The 18,413-nt window shown below is 50.0% G+C and overlaps 6 protein-coding genes across 6 annotated transcripts; 1 reads left to right on the forward strand and 5 right to left on the reverse strand.

The window, feature by feature from the left end:
- Nucleotides 1-13: 13 nt before the first annotated feature.
- On the reverse strand, nucleotides 14-2,933 carry N7446_000134 (putative intracellular protein transport protein (Sat1)). The gene is made up of 3 exons (XM_058508901.1): nucleotides 2,233-2,933; nucleotides 1,090-2,175; nucleotides 14-1,037 (listed from the first exon to the last, which is right to left on the reverse strand). The coding sequence occupies exons 1-3, from the start codon at nucleotides 2,771-2,773 to the stop codon at nucleotides 157-159; spliced, it is 2,508 nt and encodes an 835-aa protein (XP_058377880.1). The 5' UTR covers nucleotides 2,774-2,933; the 3' UTR covers nucleotides 14-156.
- A 221-nt stretch (nucleotides 2,934-3,154) lies between these two features.
- Nucleotides 3,155-3,697, reverse strand: rrg9 (mitochondrial ribosome assembly protein RRG9; the record flags this gene model as incomplete). The annotated part of the gene is made up of 1 exon (XM_058508902.1): nucleotides 3,155-3,697. One exon carries the CDS (start codon nucleotides 3,695-3,697, stop codon nucleotides 3,155-3,157), a length of 543 nt encoding a protein of 180 aa, XP_058377881.1.
- A 3,500-nt stretch (nucleotides 3,698-7,197) lies between these two features.
- On the forward strand, nucleotides 7,198-10,553 carry N7446_000136 (WD40 repeat domain-containing protein; the record flags this gene model as incomplete). Its single annotated transcript, XM_058508903.1, has 4 exons — nucleotides 7,198-7,740; nucleotides 7,794-8,065; nucleotides 8,114-8,953; nucleotides 9,008-10,553. 4 exons carry the CDS (start codon nucleotides 7,198-7,200, stop codon nucleotides 10,551-10,553), a joined length of 3,201 nt encoding a protein of 1,066 aa, XP_058377882.1.
- Nucleotides 10,554-11,320: 767 nt separating this feature from the next.
- acuM (gluconeogenesis transcription factor RDS2) lies at nucleotides 11,321-13,232 on the reverse strand (the record flags this gene model as incomplete). Its single annotated transcript, XM_058508904.1, has 7 exons — nucleotides 11,321-11,363; nucleotides 11,417-11,613; nucleotides 11,681-12,432; nucleotides 12,486-12,786; nucleotides 12,863-12,880; nucleotides 12,991-13,013; nucleotides 13,091-13,232. 7 exons carry the CDS (start codon nucleotides 13,230-13,232, stop codon nucleotides 11,321-11,323), a joined length of 1,476 nt encoding a protein of 491 aa, XP_058377883.1.
- A 170-nt stretch (nucleotides 13,233-13,402) lies between these two features.
- On the reverse strand, nucleotides 13,403-14,905 carry N7446_000138 (uncharacterized protein). The gene is made up of 5 exons (XM_058508905.1): nucleotides 14,532-14,905; nucleotides 14,355-14,439; nucleotides 14,139-14,303; nucleotides 13,977-14,084; nucleotides 13,403-13,916 (listed from the first exon to the last, which is right to left on the reverse strand). Exons 1-5 carry the CDS (start codon nucleotides 14,774-14,776, stop codon nucleotides 13,764-13,766), a joined length of 756 nt encoding a protein of 251 aa, XP_058377884.1. The 5' UTR covers nucleotides 14,777-14,905; the 3' UTR covers nucleotides 13,403-13,763.
- A 1,493-nt stretch (nucleotides 14,906-16,398) lies between these two features.
- On the reverse strand, nucleotides 16,399-17,739 carry N7446_000139 (basic helix-loop-helix domain-containing protein; the record flags this gene model as incomplete). The annotated part of the gene is made up of 3 exons (XM_058508906.1): nucleotides 16,399-17,387; nucleotides 17,435-17,626; nucleotides 17,676-17,739. 3 exons carry the CDS (start codon nucleotides 17,737-17,739, stop codon nucleotides 16,399-16,401), a joined length of 1,245 nt encoding a protein of 414 aa, XP_058377885.1.
- Between the last annotated feature and the right edge of the window lie 674 nt (nucleotides 17,740-18,413).

Genomic DNA, 18,413 nt, shown 5'->3' on the forward strand with positions numbered 1-18,413 from the left:
GGAGTATATGATGCTACAGTATTTGGTTTCATTCAATTCAATTATACATTGGTCCCAGAGGCCATTATTTGCTAGTCTCAGTACAGGGGAATATTTAAAAATCAAACTAATCAGATACCTGCACGGCAGGACACACGTGTACATCTGTCCAGAGTGCTAAATCGTGTAGCCCTCGTTCTCTTCGGGCTGCCGCTCTCGAACGGTCTCTCCGTAGACTGTTAATGGAATGGCAATTTCAAAGGACTCGCAGTTTAGATGATCCGTGGCAGACAACAGCTTGCCACGATCATCCGAGGATAGGGTCTCAAGCAAGCGAATGCCCGATGGGCGGGGACCTTGATCGCCCCGACCATTAGACGTCACAAACTCGAATCGCAGTTCCCAATCAAGGGTCACACCGCTGGTGAGGATTGTAGGTGTGGCCGCGATGGGAATGGCCGGGCTGAAGGCTACTCGAGTAGCGTGGAGTGTGTTTTCGAACAAAGACGCATGGATCTTCCGTGTAGTTCGGTGGATGCTTGCATTGGAACGAATGGCCAAAGTGGGCGTGACCTTCTCAGATGTCTCTAGTGAAGCTCGTACTGCATAGCATGGAATTGTAGCGTTGCCAAAGTCCATGGTAGCGATAATGGTCTCTCCAAGCCGGTGAACTGGCCGATTCAAGACCACTACTGCAATGCGCTGTCCCTCGCGGGCAATCTCAAAGCGATTGGGGCTGCGTCGAGAATTGATTGCCTGGTTACTGCGAAGGATGGCAAAATCAATGATATCTTTGCAGGTGAGCATCTGCGGGAGACCTTCAACACTGGCTCGTCTCGAAGGGAGAGCGCCAGGTGGGAAGAGCGTATTGGAACGCGCACGTTGCTCGAGAATTTCATCCACATATTCAAGGAAATCCGTTGCAGAATGATGAGTTTTGCTGATGCTTTGGTTCTTCGAACCAACTGACGTTGTTGATCCAACTTTTTGCACCTTCGCCTCATCTCGTAGAAGCACGTAAGGTGACATCAGGTCATGCCCAAGGATATCTCCCTTGTCTGAGAAGTATTAGAACGAATTGGGGAGATCTGATTTAGAGATATTACTCACCATTCACACCGCTGTAAACACGGAAGGGGATATTGATGCGGTTAACCTTTTGAGGCTCGTTGGCTCCACTTGGCCGCTGAGTTCCAATGACTAAATTATATGAAATTTTGATTGCCTTTCCTTTGTGGCTCGCCGGGAGACCTTTCGGGAGGGCAAAAGAGAAGGAATATGATTGCTCCTCACCTGGCGCTAATCGAAGGTCGACAAATAGTAGCGACTGCGAAGTCGATAACAGTGGAATGGAACGAGAGGATGACACGCCGCGCATTTCTCGTAAACCATCCAATTCGTTGTTGGAGAGAAGACCATTGATGGATTCTTCGATTGTATTCCATTTAAGCGCTCCCCAAAACCCACCGGTTTTGCGTGGACGCTCGGGGGTTGCTGGACGGCCAGGAACCCCTCCTGGGCCCGGTTGGCCTTGGCCACCGACAACTCCTTTGCGTTTGACGTCCTCGAAGGCCGACTGGTTGACTAGGGACCCATCGACTGTAAAAGAGGCGCTGACCTGAGCATAGCCCATGAGCAGCGCCTGGCTGTCGGGGGCCTTGAAGGGAGACGTCACCACGCTCGAATGATGCCGCGCATGTCGTACAGATGGGGGCACCCGTGCAGCTTGTGTCGAATAGGCTGTATATTCCGACCCGAGAGTCTCAGTGGAATGGTCACTGACGGAGAAGAACTCTCCACTGCTCCTAGCGCTCCCATTTGCGCTAGTGGCCGAAATGATTCGAGTCAGCTGTTGGTGTGCCGGAGCCGTCAAAGATGATGCATCCTTGCCATTCGATCTTCCCCCGGTAGAAGAAGTACCGTTTGTCGTTGCCGATTTGGGAGATGGAGTGCGCGCTGAAAAACTGGCGCTTGGTTCGGGTGGAGGCGCGGCTGGGAACTTGAATTCCATGGGAGGTGGTTGTGGTCGTCGCGCAGGTGGTCGTATTGACTCCACGGGTCCTATTGGACTTGTCGCTAGAGATCCAGGACGACTGCGACGCCCCAGATTGGAGGTGTCCACAGTCAAGTTGCCATTGGGATGCTCGTTTGGAGCCTCTGCCAAGGGAAAAGGGAAAGCATGGGTGGGGGACCTCACTGACGAGAGATGACCATTAGCCTCAATTCGTGCCGTTTCAGCTTATTCGGCTTTACCTTTCTTGTAGGAGTCCTCGTAGCTATTGTTCCGCCTTGGCAGAACCTGAAGACTCGCCGAGCGTCCATGACCCCTGACTGGCTTGGGCAGGTTGTATTGATGTGGTGCAGGTGTCGGATCGGTCTGACCTTCACTATCAATAGAGAGAATGGATACAGATCGTTTGTGGCCGTGACCTGGTTGCCAAGTGCGCGGTGTAGAGGGGCTGCTGTTCGGAGGGAAGCTATGTGAGCCGACATGCGGTGTGCTCAAAGACGAGGCTGTTCGGTGGTAAGGCTTTCGCTGCGAGCTGATGGAGTATGACCGTCGACCAGAGAACAGGCCCTGGGGTGATTTGAGTCCGAAGAAAGAGTCCGAGTTCGAGTTGGCCGTGTGGTTTGCGACTCGAGAGAGCTTTCGTGAATGTTGACCTCCTTCGCTCCCACTGGCATCGACCCCCGTATCAGCCACGTTCTTGAACGTGATGGTACATTCCACGTCTTCTCCAGCAAATATGGTCTGGTCTTTCCATTTCACGAAGACTTGGATGTTGGATGGCATGGCGTGTCAGCATGTGGGCAGTCGGGCCACGAGATCTAGGGAATTGCAGGTCGGCACGATGAGCTGTAGTTCAGTCGAAGCTTTAGAAAACAGGCCGACATGAGCATTCTGTCAACCCGAATGCATGTTGGTTGATGTGAAGAGTTGAAGGTTCCTTGCCGAGGATCAAGTTGCGTGGCGGACCTTGCTCCACCCCCGAACTTCATACGTCAATGTCTCAACTGGGGTATCAAAAGATCAAAAATTACAAAAGAGAATATAAAATTTACAGTAATCAATTGAATTGCATTGAATTATTATTGTCCATATTTCCAAAAAGAAGCGCTATTATGTATTGTACAGTGACGCAAAGTAAACTATATCAAACAGAGAGGAGACAGACTACTTCCGTCGACCCTTGTCATCATACAACACTCTGGCATCCGAAATGGGCTTCGTACGCTTGGTTTCGGGTCGGAGACCAAGCTCAGCCATACGACTCCAGATTCGGTCATGTCGCTTCTCCCATCGCTGGCGCCGACTCTCCTGCTCGTCCTCCGATGGCTGCCATCTGCTCTTTAGAATCCGACGGATAGCTTCCGGGGACACCTCGAATTCCTGTGCGAGAACAGGCGTTGTGAATTGCTCAGGGGCTTTCGCATGTAGATGACGGATTCCATCGAGCGCATCAGGAGAAAGCTTCTTGGGTGGATTCCAACCCTGGGGAAACTTCTTTTCCAGGGCGGCTTTTTGGACTTGCCATGGCTCGGGCTTCTTCTTCTTTCCATTCGGTTTCGGCTTTGCGTCTTTGTTCCCGTGCGAGTCCTTCCGGGGGTCATTTCGGGCTTCCTTATGGGCTTCTTTCCGAGCCTCTGTTCGAAATGCCTTGCGCTCTCTGTCCGATCGTTTGTGGACGTTCTCTGGTTTTCTTTGCTGGCCCTTCATCGGTTTCCATCCATTCTTGTTGCGGGAGGGCCGGAAGATTGCTTCCTCGGCTTGTCAGAAGGCGTGGCGGCCTCGGTGATCGGAGACTCAGGGGTTCCCTGCCCTAACTGCTCATTTTGAGAATCGCGCAAGTACGGGATCGAGCTGAAAGGTCGTCGAATCTGGGAGGAAAAGGGAGGGCGAGAGGCGAAACACTGGTAGGGGGTCGAAGAGGCCAAGTCACTGGCGTACTGTGAGCGAAATACATTGCGCATAAGGGCAGGCAAAGCCAGCTTTGCCGAGGCAGCGCATGTAATCACCATGATGACAGTAAAAAAATAGATATGAACAGAGGTTTGATTTGAAAAGAAGTCAGGAAAATATTGGTGGCGATAAGATAACTAACTTATCTAACGTGGTCTGCAAGCGAGTGGGCCATGTAAGCGAGTGGGCCACCCAACCACTTTTTCTACACTTTTATACGTATATATCAACCACAACGCTATTATATTGATTAATCTCTTCTTGGACAGGCATTCTTCTTATGCCCTATCTCGCTGCAATTACCACATTTAGGTAGGCGCCGCGTAACCGGTGCTTGCGTAGCCTGCGCTGGCGCTACCCTCGGTCCTGTTCTTGGCTGAAAGAACTGATTGTGAGCTTCCTCTAGCTCTAATGCTTCTCGTACTGATAGACCGTCATCGTGGGCTATCCATCTATTCACACGAGCGCGCTTTTGCCTTTGTGTGGCGTTAGCGGCACGTAGCTGCTTGTTTTCTTCCTCGAGAAGTATACCGTTCTGCATTGCGATTTGACAGCCTTTGATAAGCTGGTTTAACGCGGCCTGTGAAGGCGAGGGTGGGCTATTTGAGCGTCGCTTAAGAAACTCTTTAATTGAGGATGCTTGCTTTAGAAGCTCGTTAACGTTCGCGGGTGTATGTGGGTAAAAAGCGCTTGCGTCACTACCACGGCTCACGGGTGGCGTCGGCGTCCGAAGTTGAATATTGAGCTTTGATAGCACTTGTTGAGGATCGAATGGTACTAATCCTGCTGCCTGAAAGCTATTCTTGATAGTGTCTGTTTTAAATGCGTTGACACGAGCTTGTGGATATGCTGCGAGGAAGTCAAGCTTGTCGATATGGTTGATCCCGAGCCGTACTTTGTCGCCGACTAAGGTACCGTACGAGCGCTTTAAAACCGCAAAGCACCCGATATCAAGAGGCTGTAAAAGATGCGAGGAATGCGCTGGCATACAAATTGGTATAATATTGTGATCCGCGCAAAGTTGATCGAATTCTGGCGTAAGATGGCTTCCGTGTCCGTCGAGGACTAAGAGTCGATATTTTCTATGCGTACGACTATTTGTCGACGGAATAAATTGCTTTTGAAGCCAGCGAAGGCCTATCTTGTCGGACGTCCACCCGTTCGTACTAACCTCGAGTCGCCAGTCGAGTGGAAGGTCTTTAAACCATGCTTGATTGTATTGCTTACCCTTAAAAATAAGCGTCGGTGGAAGCGCCCACCCTAAAGCGTTGACTGACTCGATTGCGGTTACCCACTCGCGGTTTCCTGGCTGTAGAACTGATCTCCGACCGTAGTATTCTGAGCGGGTAATCACTTTTTGATTCGCACAAAGGCCCATTGCGAAGCCAGTCTCGTCAAAGTTGTAGATGTCGTCCGAAAGGATACCGTATTGCTGAATTGTGGTATATATAGTGTTAAACCACTCTTGAATAATCTTTGGATCCTCTTGCTGTGCCCTCTGGTAGTCGTATCGTCGTGAAAGGCGAGATCTAAGCTCTGGATGGCGTTGGATAAAATTATATACCCATTTTTCGCCGACAGTTTGAATTAGGGTAGAACCACGCTTCGCGAGTAGAATATTCGCCATTTCTCGTACGTGAGCTTGTGTAGGGGCTGCTCCACGTAGATCTAGCGATAGTATCCGCTGCTGAAGTAGTTCCTCTTCAATTTGTGTCATTTTATGACCATTTGCGCGAGATTCAGCGCGGTTTGTAGTTCCGCGTAGTCGACGCGTGAGCGTATTGCGGGGGACCTGAAATTGGTCTGCGGCCCGCCTAATTGTGCTTATTTCTTTGTTCTTAATAGCCTGGATGGCTAATAAGATCCTACCCTCTTGCTCTATACGATTTCGAGAGCTTTGAGAGCGAATTGGAGGCATGGTGGTTGATAGAAGATAGATAGATAGACCGGGATGCGAAAAAGTGGTTGGGTGGCCCACTCGCTTACATGGCCCACTCGCTTGCAGACCACGTTAATTATGGCGGCCCGAGGGTTCAGGCACCGAGATCCTAAAGTTGGCGCTAAACCCAATCTGGTAACTTGATTATAAACTTCTCAAATCCGCAGTCGACTTGCTTCATTTCTTTGATGTGACGGTCTCAAAGGACGTATTAGTGATACGCTTGGCGATGTATTCGAGGCCTACTTAAGGTATTGAGGTATATTTGAGGGCGTGTTTGTAGATCCGGATTTGGTATGTTTATCACGGCAAATTGCGCGAGTTTTGCTTGTCTATACCCGAGAGTAGCCACTTGATCCATCTAACAGATTCATTGACATAAAGAATGTCTAGAGCAGACCTGATAGCATTGGCCCAGCCGGTCAAGTCAAAATGCTTATTATAGCTGGGCTTTGTTCGTCGACGATGGAAGAAAAGTGCTGTATCACAAAGACAGGTCGAATTGACAAAGGAAATAGCTTTTAGAAAGTGACAGCAAAGAACATCATATATTTGATACTATCAAGTGTTGACCCCAGAGGAAGTCCAAGGGCTGATTGGAGTAGCACGAGGAAGTATGGGTAAGGCACGTGCAATAGGCCCTCGAGACTTATCATCTTCTCCAGCTCTCCTCCCCTGTGCGGAGTCACTCTCCTACAAACCTCACGGTTTAGGATACTTACATTTAGAGCTGAGCCGAAGGTCCGACTTAGCGCGAGCGACCTGTGCACTCGACCCACCGTTCATCTCACGATTTTTCGCCGATCGAGGGTCTGAAAGCGAGGTCTCAGTTGAGCAAGAAGTCCTCTCAGCTCCTTGATTGAAGACCAGTGAGACACTTCAACTCCAGTGCACTTCAAGGCTGGAAGCCCTGAGATCTCCGGGATTTGACAGGGGGAGAACCAAGGTTCGGATTCCTCAGATCGTCTGGAATGATCCGCTGTTTAGTGCGGAATGAGCTTGTTGTTTGTTTCCTTCTTCTGACCTTCCACGACGGAGTCCCTTACACTCTTTTGAAGTGAGTTCTAGACTGTTGGACCTGCATGAGGCCTTGCTGATCAAAGCTCCATGTTAGCTACCCCCACTAATTAAACTCCCATCTTCCCACACTGGGCCAACCTCGCCAACCTCTCCTGAACGCTCCTTCAACACTGTAACCCGCAAACCTCCGATTTGACTGGCGCCTTCGGAGTTGCCTGACGAATGCGCCTACATTCTGACATGAAAATACCCCGCGCGCACAGGGGACCTTGAAACACCGACCTCAGCTCCCAAGGACATGGCTACCACCGCCCCCCTCAGCGCGAAAAGCAAGCTTGCGGGTCCAGGCGCATCATTGAAAATCACTCCTTCGAATTCACCAATCTTAAGACCGGGTACACGATCTCCCAGCAAAACCTCCCACCATTCCTCCTTGTCCCTTCAAACCGTCATCGGCACAACCACCACGACCCCCAATGGGTTCTCGAGTCACGACCAGAGCAAGAGCTTTGCTCTGTGCGCTGGCTCCGCCGCAGTGCTCGCAGAACTAGACGAGGACGCCAACCTCTGCCAGCGCTTCTTCCGAGCACGGCCCTCCGCGACCAGCGTCAATCCAGCAACTTCGTTTTACAATCAATCAACTCCACCGGTCACTCCAGACCCGAGGGCACGCTCTCTATCCCACATTCGATCCAATCCGCATATCAATGTTCACAATGGATCCCCGTCCAGCGAAGTCGGTGAAAGTGGGAGCCCCCGCGGGTGGTCCTCGAGAGAACGAATCAAAGCAGTGACGAGTGTCTCGATCAGCCCCAATGGAAGATTCCTTGCGGTAGGAGAGGTACGTAGATAATACACGACCAGGGCGTGCAACAAACAGCTGACAGCTTCCAGACTGGTTATAACCCTCGAGTTCTGATCTTTTCGACAGCAAAAGATGCTTTACCAGATGTACCGCTATCTATATTGAATGAGCATACATTCGGTGTATGCAGTCTCGCATTCAGTCCGGATTCCCAGTATTTGGCGACCCTTGGCAACCCGAACGATGGGTTCCTCTTCATCTGGGCAATCAACCTCAAGAATGGATCGGCCAGGCTGCATTCCGCGAACAAGTGCACTTCGTACATCAAAGACATGTGCTGGGTTGGCCAAACGCTGGTCACGTATGTTTGATAATAAGTATAATTAGTATTCGACTAACTGTTGTGCAGGACCGGCGTGCGACATGTCAAGGTTTGGCGTCTTCCATCAATGCGACCTATATCTCCCACCAAATCACGTTTGAACGTCGACGGGGGTGGTCCCTCACCCAATCCTGCCCCAAAAGCGCTTTCTGGGAGGAATTGTCTACTGGGTGCACTCAGCGATAGCTCATTCACCTGTGTGAGCAGCATCTCCGACCACGAGGCTGTGATCGGTACAGATTCCGGCGCAGTCTGCTTTCTCGATGATCGGGAGAATTCTCAGAAGATGATCACGGTCAAGCAAGTTGGTTTTAGCATCACATCTCTGGCCGTTGATTTCGACCAGGAATCAGTTTGGCTCAGTGGGCGTGGAAGGCAGATGCAGCGCTTGTCCTTTGAAACTCTGCGATCTTGTGGCTCAAACAGACCGGGCTCTCCTACCCGCCTCGATAAAAGCGTGATTGACAAGAAGAACAAGGCTCCTGCAATTACCTGCATGGGCTTTCTGAACTCGCATTTGGTCACTGTTGAAGCCACCCGTGAAATACACATCTATCCGATCAGCACTTTGCGCGAGGAGGGTGAGCAGGAGCATGGTGAGTCTTTCATGCAGGCACATCGAGACCCGATCCTCGGAATTTGTCATATGAAGCTCCCCAATGACTTTTCCGCGGACTTCTTTTCCTGGTCTCGAAACGGCTCCGTGAACTTCTGGGATGCCCAGGGGAAGTGCCGGGCATCGAAAGCGATCGATCTCGACCAATTTTCGGGAAACGAAGAAGATGCCGCTGCAAACGAACTCAAGGTGTTGAGAACAGCAGAAAATGCGAACTGGTTTGTTTCAGGCGACAAGTTCGGTGTATTGAGGTACGTGGCACTTGAGAATATAACGAGTGATTTTCGACTGACTCGGAAACCTAGACTCCTTTCAAATGCCGAATGGACTTGTGTCAGCCAAGCCCGCGCCCATGGTGGGGAGATTACAGACCTGGCCCTCCAAGAAACTGCAGACTCCTGGTTGGTAGCAAGCTCCGGTCGTGATCGGATGGTACAACTGTTCGAGAAAAGAGACGCCGAATTGCAACTGATTCAAACCATGGATGACCATGTCGGTGCCGTTGGGAAATTACTATTCATCAACGACGGCGAAAAGCTGCTTTCATGCTCAGCAGACCGCACTGTCCTTATAAGAGATCGTGCGACAAGAGAAGTGGAGGGTGGCACATCTGTTGCCTACCTCGTTTCCAGAGTCATTACTCTGAAAGCATCCCCTGTCTCAATGACGCTTTGCCCGGATGACTCCAGCATCCTATATGTTTCTACGATGGACCGCTGTATCTCCAAGTTTGACATCCCTTTAGGGCGCCATCTGCACTGTTTCAAGGCATCAGATTCAGAGTCGACTGATGCAGTTATCATGGGCTCATTGACAGTTGCATCAGAGATCCCAGGCCAGACCCCGAAACTTCTCATTGGTGTCTCGACCACTGACAAGTCTCTCCGCGTCTATGATCTCGAGCGAGATCAACTTCTCACCGGCGAATTTGGCCATACAGAGGGCGTAACGGATGTGCTTCTTCTGGAGGACCGCAGCGAGGAGTCTGAAGGAGCACCTAAGCGCACTGTGGTCAGTGCTGGCATGGATGGAATTCTCATGATATGGAATCTGTCCGTCCTGCAGCAAATATCACAGGACCTCGTTCAGAACACAAGAGATGATGACGATACCCCTGCCAAAGAAAACACCGCTGCTAAACCCCCTCTCAGAAAAGTTCTTTCTCGCAGCGAGTTGGCTGGCTTTCAACGTCCCGACAGTCCTAACCCTGCGACTCCAACACCTATACGCGAGCGCTCGCCGACTCTAATGAGAAAGATGTCGAGGCTATCTCTAGCACCGTCTTCCCTGAAGAACCACTCTGTCTCAGAAACCTCATCATTCCCAAATCGTCTCTCTCCCTCACCTGCTACACCAACGGACAGGAGCCGTCGGTCACCATCGCCCGTGAGTCCCAAATCCACGGCCTCGGTGCCCAGAAAGCCGAACGGTTCAAGGAACAGCAACCGCCGGACATCTATGGATTTCAGAACCCGCGCCAAAACAACGCCACGAAGCGAGTTTGGCAGTCTTGATATGTCCACCGAGCAGGTGTGCCGCACACTCCGGGCCTACCGCAAGAAACTCAACGGTTCCACACAACGCATCCAAGCACAAAAGGAGCTTGAGCGGGAGCTGAGTCTTACTCTCCGTGTTGTCACTGGCCGTGGCCAAAGTAGCGATGAAAGCGGAGAAACAGAAACCGATAGCAGTGGCAGAGACATGGATCGGAGGTCCAGTCATTCATCTCGGTCATTGAAGTCGCCCCAGATGCCCCGCCATATGCCCTCTACTCCATCGCTGCGGCACAAGGTGGTACGCCAGGTTTCACGGAGCCGTTCATACGATGCCACAGCAGATGGAGATGAGTGAAGCATGCGTCCTGCAATAATTTTCTATCATGCCTCAGAAAGAGGCCTTGTCCCGCTGGTGTCCTCCCACCAAGGCCGTGCATTTATCATGACATTTTCTTTTGCCTTCACTTGATCTTCTCCTTCACATTTACTGGCGTGTTTGCCATCGCATTCTCTGGAAACTTTCTCCTTCCTTTTTTTATTATTATTCTTTTCTTTGCTTCTTTGCATATTTGCATCATCCACTGTGTGGTCAGTGGCTTGGGCGATTTCTTTCTTTCTATTTATCTCTCCTGATTTCCTAGAGATCTTTGACCTTCTGATGATACCCATATTTACCTTCTCGTGAGCGGCCATAGGCTGTCTCGCTATAATCAAGATTATAAGCCCCTTTCTTTCACACCTCTTACTCACCCCTCCTACCTCCTAGATCACACTACAAAGAATAAATTCGTTACTGTCCTTACGTGTGACCGTTAGTAGAAGGTTTGACTATTAGAATGACTTGCTCTAAAATCATGATTATTTCGTAGGTCGGAACTTTGGGCATACAACACGATGACTCACAAGACAATACTGTTTCAGGAAGCATAGAAAATAAACGTGGATAATTGCTTGTGACTAATTTATCATGACAATCGATCCAAATAGACTGTTTATTGTGGTACATATACCAAGCACTGTACATTTTGTATGAAGACACAGCCAAACCTCGGGGAATCAAGAAGAAAGAAACGAAAGAAAAAATAAAAAACAACACCATGATCCAGTACCTACCGAAAGCAGTTATTTGTCGATAGGGAGGAAGTTGCCAACAATAAGAGATGGACTGTATAAATTCATTAGCCAGCACAGAAGCCAGGGTGTGCATGGATGACTTACATGTTATGGTTATCACGTCTGATGGTAAAAGAAAAGCAGCAAGTGATACCATCACCCGTTGAGTTAGGGTTGGGACTCTTAAGGGTGCAGCTGGTGAGCATGGCCTTTTGCGTATTGTCAAAGGCGATAGCACCAAACTTTTCCCAGTAGCTCACCAGCTGGTCCTCAACAATGATTTCGTGGATAGCAAGCTTGCCCTAATGAAAGAAACATATCAGTAAGATATGACGTAGCTAATGATAGCAACTGTAGGTAGATACTCACATCTCGCAAACCCTCAATGGGGACATCAATCAACTGGGCCATTTCGTTGTTGCCACGGAAAATCTCCCCTGTCCGGCGCCAACAGCAGGCGGGAATAGCCATACTAGCAAACACACGGTCATACTCCATCAGGCTCCGCTCGAACCACATCTCGACAAGAATCAATTCGATATCAGTCAGACTCTGCATGCGTTCTCGGAATTTTGGCCGGAACTTGTCAAGCTGTCGTAGGATCTTCTGTCGGGATATTTGTTGCATGTGCTTCTCCATGTACTGATTCAATCTTGCATATCCCTTGACATAATTGAACGGCTTCAATAACCCGGCGTCATATTTGGCCTTGAGGAGCTTGTTCATCCGCTCCTCTGGTGGGTCAGTTCCCGCTGGATCGGCGGCCGTCATGTAGTACGTTTCCCGGGCTTTGTCATTGCCCACAGTTGAGGTTGGTCGTTGAATTGTGTCTCCCTGTGGCGCATGACTTTGCGCTGGTGGTGGAAGCTGCGCCGGGGGCGGTAAGCCATTCGACATTCCTATGCCATTCATAGAGTTCATCAACGTCGAGTCAGAGTAGATCCCGGGCATGTCTTGGTTTTGGAACATTGCCCCATCATCCAACAGACTGTTACTGAGGAAGTCTCCGAGCAAGTTGTATTCATTGGTCACTTCTGGCGCATTAAACATGTAGGACGGGTGAAGCGAATGCATATCCTGGAATTGATTCTGGCCTCCTACCCAGTCATTGTACGGCATAACTGTCATCACAGGTCAACTGAGGCCGGGGGAACTAGTTTTGTGACGAGCTTACGCTGAGGATTGGCCTCGAGGTCCTGGCCAGACGTGGAGAGGTTTCCGGGCGGCACGGTGGAAGTCGGATTCACAGCCGAGGGCGCAATTCCGACCGTAGCTTCAGGGAATTGTTGCTGACCCGCAGCATCGGTTACGTCGACACTCCTAGGCATGCCTTGAACAGCTAGATCATTGTTCGAGCCCTCCTCGTCTGCAGCCGAATGTTCGTGTTCGCCACGTCCGCGCTTCGTAGTCTCTCTCGGTTCGTCATGGCACAAGTGGCCAATGTTGCGCTTTATACACCGAGTGCAAGGACGCTCCTTCATACAGGTCAGCTGATGCTTGTTTCCACAACTCGCAACTCAAGAGTTTGGTCGCGGACGGAGGAGGTCGTACCGAGTCGCAGGTCATATGCTGTCCCACGCGAACAAGACTCAGTTAGCAAAACTATTTCCTCGAATATTCCCCAAGACAGTGCCGGAACTGTCGCATAGCAAATCCACAGAGTCCTCGATGAAGCTTACCGAACGGCGACAATAAACGCATGCTGGAATGGCAAAGCCGGTCAGTCAAGTGTTCTCGCGGGCGCAGACCCCTGTCGAATGCTGCGCAACGGCAACTTACCGTGATTCACCTTTCGGCGTTTCTTGGGACTGGAGTGACTCCCCGCGCCGGTCGTTTCGGCCTTGGTCGCAGATGTTTGTTCCTTGAGGCTATCCTTCCCTGCATCCCCGGACCTGGACTTGGCCAGCGACATCTCGGTCATTGCGCAAGAATCCCCCAGAAACCAGGGTGAAATGGCTGTGGTTGCGAGGTTGGAAACGTCAAAAAGTTCAGGATGGAGAAAGCGGAGTCGCCCCTCCGAACTCCTCCGCATTTCCGCCACTTCGGTCGAGGCATTACATTCTTAGTGCTACAAATGGTCTCTGTGTACAACAGCTTGTATTATGGCTTATTCCATTATTCTCGATATTGAGCCCCGTGTTTGGCGTCGCAAATCTCTCCGGGTTTATAATTGGGACCGGTGCTGAGAAAGTATTGATCCCCTGTATTGGTCCTTAGTAGCATAGGCGGCCAGCCGCGCACGGTGTCCGTCCGATGCAGCTATTCAGCGCATGTGTTGGGATCTGAGCACGCGACATGGGGTGTCTGGGTGATCCTGGACTGCCGTACTCGGGACTCGAATGGCTTCTCTCAGTAAGCGCGAAGTTCCCTGGCCCGAGGTCTTTCATGTGTCGACGCGCATTGAAATGCGTGTAGTTTGTTGATATTTGTATGGTGCGGAAATGTCCAGCGATCAGTCGTTGGACAGTGAGTACAGGTCCAAGGCAGCTTGTGAACGAGTGATGGCCTCACTTAGCCCAGCGAATGGCGCAGTATTGCTTTGCATGGATTGAAGATGGCCATTTAGTTGCTTCATAAGTACTTGAATTTCGGGGTCGTTGTCCAACTAGAATTGAGCATGGTGTAAGTTTCTACGGCCAGAGTAGCAGATCAAAGTAATACATACCTCGTCCAGAGTCGCTTGGCTATCCTTTGCGCCGAGAAGAGAAAATCCGGAGGACATTGAGCCCTCGGTTTGAGGAAGCGCGTCCAGCTGCCGGAGAACGGGGTGTTCCTGGGGACACAGTCAGTTGAGAACACCAAAGACCCAAGGTATTGTGTCGCATACATTCTTCGTCTGTCTTTTCCGTTCAGCCTCGGCCCGTTTGGCGTTCTTGTCCATTTCCTGCAGTGACTTTTTATCACGCACCAGGGCCGCTTCTTCTTTTGCAATCTCGGCTTTCAAGAGATCGACACTATCGGTCATGGTGGCCAGGCTGGATTCCAATGCCCGCTAAAGCATAATCAGTATGGGGTTGTTGTTGACTCGGTGCGGGTTGCATACGTGCTCATTCAACGCAGACTCGTAGTCGAAGTTCGAGTCCTTTGTCGCGGGTGGAAATGGCATCCGCGGGAGTCGTTTGCCTAGACTGGAATCACGCAGAGAGAACCGTCAGCGTGTTGGTTCCTTCGAGGTGCTGGTACTTGCGCGAAAGCCTCCAGAAGTATCGTGTAGACCTACTTTCGCACCACCGCTTGCACAGCACCCTGCGCCTCGATGCGCTTGCGCTCATTCTGGCTTCGCATGATGACCGGTCGCTCAAGGGAATGAAACATATCCCGGACTCTTTCTTGAACCGGCTCTGGTAGAGTTATCCATTTCGACTTGATGGTTTTCTCGGGGACACGGCGGACGCGGGGTTTAAGGTAGGCGTAGCGCTTGGAATCATGTTCCTCATCATCATTGTGCTTTCGTTTTGGAGGCATGACGGGGGGAGTGTTGGAGATAACGTTGGTGAGGGCGACGCGTCTAAACACGGCAAAACACAAAGCGGTGGGACATGACGGCGATACAACCCTCAATGTAGATCATTGTTGATCTATTCACTTCATTTGTATCATGTTTATGATCTTCTTTTTCCACGAGATCTGTGATATCAATTGCAAAGGGGATGCGCTAAGACTCCGTAGGGCCCGGGGAACGTCCAATGTTCGGTTAAACCCGAGTTCATCTCAACAACCATGATGTCTTCTTTCTAAGTCTACCAACTGAGCTTCTCGGTCAAGGAAAATCCCCAAGACCTTCTGTTTTTATTTGATTGCATCGCTCAGAACTCCGCTCATCTGCTGGCTCAGATTTGTGAGGCGACAATGAAAACGCACATTTCTCTTTTCGAGATCTTCCGCCATAGATACCCGCAGATATCATCGCACATATTCCCGAAGCTAGAAGAAGTGGTGTTTGACGCTCAGAAAGTCAAGACATTCCCTTTCTTATAAACCTCCGGAAGTATGCCAAGTACATCACTGCACCAACGTGGCAAAACTGCTTGCGTTCAGAATCGACAAGGAATCGCTGGATGTCTTCATGATTAATTAGGTGCTCTTGGGCATATCGGTGCAGAGCACGTGAAAAAGTATCTCATACATGCTTGCTGGGGTTCCAGTAAATTAACATTAAACACATGGCTGGGACTTATAGACATGTTCGATCACAATATGAACTCGACAATAACTGGACATGGATTGAGACGCCTCGGATAACCAAGCATAACCCTGGTCGAATGTGCAATTGGACACTGCAATTACGAATCCATAGAACTGGTACTCGTTCGACCAGAGATGAACTTGGTGCCCACAGATATTGCCTGTCAAAAAAGCATTCAATTATTTCGTCCAGAGAGGCCAAACCGACAAAGCCAAGCTATTTCTCGACAAAGATTTCGATCCGATGCAACACTGCTGCGTGGATACCTTAACAGAAGTGCCGTAGTAAACGACCGTCGAGAAACAGTAAAATTATAAGTTAGTTTTAAATACAATCCCACACATTCTTTTCAAGAATCTAAACATAAGTTGGAACTGGATGATATACCGTAAGACAAGATCAGCCTGGTCAATGTGTTATAAAATATGCGAGGTAGTAAACATGTAATATAGGTGAGCTAACTTATTGAAGTCCATCATAATGTAGAACGCCACTCCTTGTAACATAAAAGTTCACTTAGTCTTTACGGCTAATGCTCATAGAATGGATCTAGATGGTAGGAGCTGTTGCATGTCCCGCCTCATTGCATGTCTTACACTTGAAGTTAACGGAATAAGTCTATGGTATATATCAAGATCAAGATATTGTTCTGCTAATAAGATTTCGAGTTATGCACTAGGGTATCGATGCCGACCAACCGAAAGTGATCTAATATCACCAGCGGTAGCAAATAGAAAGTCAGAGAGAATGCACTAGACCAGAAAAATGGTATCTTGTCGCCAGGACTGCGAAATGAACGCCAACCGCGCCGGTCTTCCTCAACCCGCTGAAACGCTTGCAATCCCTGTTAGAAAGATACAGGGCCATCCAAATTATATGTTTAGAAGGTTGCCAGAGACTGTTATCTTGGCATTACCAAGCCATTGATGCCTTTGAGCTCATGTAGTTGGCCTTGGAGGATATCATTTCCATGGAGAAGATCTTCAAGCCAATCAGCAGCGGAAGTGAGCATTGCGCTCTTGCTAAACCCGCCGCCTCTGAGCCCTGGCACAAGCGTACATAGATCTTCGAAACCTTGACGGATGAGATTTCGGCGCTTCTGTTCTGAAAGGATGTGGTTGGTCCTCTTCTGCTCTTCGGAGAGGTTCTCTCGTGCAGCTTTGGATCCTGGCTGTATACGAGCTTTCCGAGACATATCTGTTGACACCCGTCGTCCTTTACTTATGGATCCTCTGGATTTTCTGGAATGGGGTCTTCCATCCTCTTCGTCGGAGAGGTCGGCGTCTTCTTTCATAGTTCGCGACCGTTTCCGTGTCTGTAAGCTGTCGTCGGGGATTGAACCAATGGATTGTGATGCGAAGGAGTTCCGATGGACAGCCCCGTCGACCATCCGTTCCGGACTGGGAGCTCGTGTGTTGGCTGCACTGCTCTGTGTTTCAAAGCATCCTAGATGATCTAGCAGTTCCTTTGTCCGCTGTTCCTCATCAGGTTGGTCGGGTGGGCGAAGGTAGCCTTGATCCATAAAACTGACATCTGACCCCCAGCGGAGACTGCGGACCTTTCTTGATGGATGCTGGTCGGCTGGAATGGGATCTCGGACGTCAAAAAACATCTCGGATGTATGATATCCAGTGGGCACATCAGCCCGAGACGGAGAGGTACTCGGCCCTTGCCCGACATTTCCGGCTTGTGAATCATTCCTCATGTGGGTCCCATTTTGTGGCATAGGGTGTCCTGCAAAAGCCTGCTGCGCTAGCGAGGACCCGATATCTTGCCCGTTTAGGCCACTCTGATATAGCATGGACGCTGCTGCAAATATATCCTGACCTGTAGGATTTCCTGCCATCACCCCCCGTTTGATTTGCCAAGTCCATGCTGCTGAAACGATGGCTGAGACAGTGAAGTCGTCGATCCTTCGAAGTTCGGAGGCAGTTCACCAGACCAGTCGAAATTTGGTATCCCGGATTTATGTTCTTGTCGCATCCAAAAGTCATTCGTAAAGTGGTTCGCATTCATGGTAGTAAAGAAGTTGTCAAGCATGTTGGATTCATTATCATCAAGAAGTGAGGGACCCGGGGGAAGAGCGGGTGCTTGTTCGAATGGGGTGTCCATGGGGGAGAGAAAAGAATCTGAGTCATGTTAACGGGTATTTCATGGTGCATTCACAGAACCACTCACATCCAAAGGGTCCAGACGGGGGTGATGTGCGTCCAGTCTGCACTTCAGTTCCATGACCCTCCATTGTAAAAATTTAAAAAAGAGCGCTATCCGTTGTCTTTATATTGGGTTTCTTGCTACTCTCAAATGAAGAGTAGCGCGGACCAAGACGCAAGTGGCATGCCTCGGTCCAGTCTGAAGTATGCGTTATGCGATAAAGTTCCTGAGGATCGTCGACTCCACTAACGAGGGGGAGTTTGGGTATCGGGGTTGAAGCGATAGTAGTTGCGCAAGAACAAGAAGAGTTGAAAGAAGCAAGTGAAGAGAAAGCGAAGAGAAGAGAATGTGTAGAGAAACAGAGACTCCGGGGAAAGAGCAAGTGGAGGTTCAAAGCAGTTGGATCACATGCAAAATTTGACCGCGTGACGTAACAGTACCAAAAATACGGAAATTACAGCCGCACCGATGGGTCAACAGTTGGCTTTGAGTGGTATTAGTCATGTATTGATCATGTATCTCTGGGGAGAGCTGTACCTCCGGGGAACTTTCCCCGTGATCTGTGCCTGACTGGCCTCGAACTTCTTCTTTGTACTCTGCGTGTCCCTCAACCGTTTGGGTTACTTGCATGCTACATCTGCACATCCATCTCGGTTTCCTGCAGAAAAGCCCATTATTGGGTCAGTGCGGTTCTTGTTTTTGGCAGTCTCGTCCATCCCCATTGGCCTTGTAATTAAATCATCCGTGGGCCCTTCAGGCCCC

The sequence above is a fragment of the Penicillium canescens genome (genome assembly GCF_028828765.1).
Source record: "Penicillium canescens strain IBT 15451 chromosome Unknown utg000001l_segment0_segment0, whole genome shotgun sequence".
Lineage (NCBI taxonomy): Eukaryota > Fungi > Ascomycota > Eurotiomycetes > Eurotiales > Aspergillaceae > Penicillium > Penicillium canescens.

What these genes read in the sequence shown, in the direction of transcription:
- N7446_000134 (XM_058508901.1), bottom strand. Translation starts at nt 2,773, where the DNA reads ATGCCATCCAACATCCAAGTCTTCGTGAAATGGAAAGACCAGACCATA. An exon ending in CGAGGACTCCTACAAGAAAG is followed by an intron (nt 2,176 to 2,232) that starts GTAAAGCCGAAT and finishes ATCTCTCGTCAG; the next exon opens with TGAGGTCCCCCACCCATGCT. An exon ending in TGTTTACAGCGGTGTGAATG is followed by an intron (nt 1,038 to 1,089) that starts GTGAGTAATATC and finishes AATACTTCTCAG; the next exon opens with ACAAGGGAGATATCCTTGGG.
- N7446_000138 (XM_058508905.1), bottom strand. Translation starts at nt 14,776, where the DNA reads ATGCCTCCAAAACGAAAGCACAATGATGATGAGGAACATGATTCCAAG. An exon ending in GGAAAAGACAGACGAAGAAT is followed by an intron (nt 14,085 to 14,138) that starts GTATGCGACACA and finishes CTGTGTCCCCAG; the next exon opens with GAACACCCCGTTCTCCGGCA. An exon ending in GCCAAGCGACTCTGGACGAG is followed by an intron (nt 13,917 to 13,976) that starts GTATGTATTACT and finishes GCTCAATTCTAG; the next exon opens with TTGGACAACGACCCCGAAAT.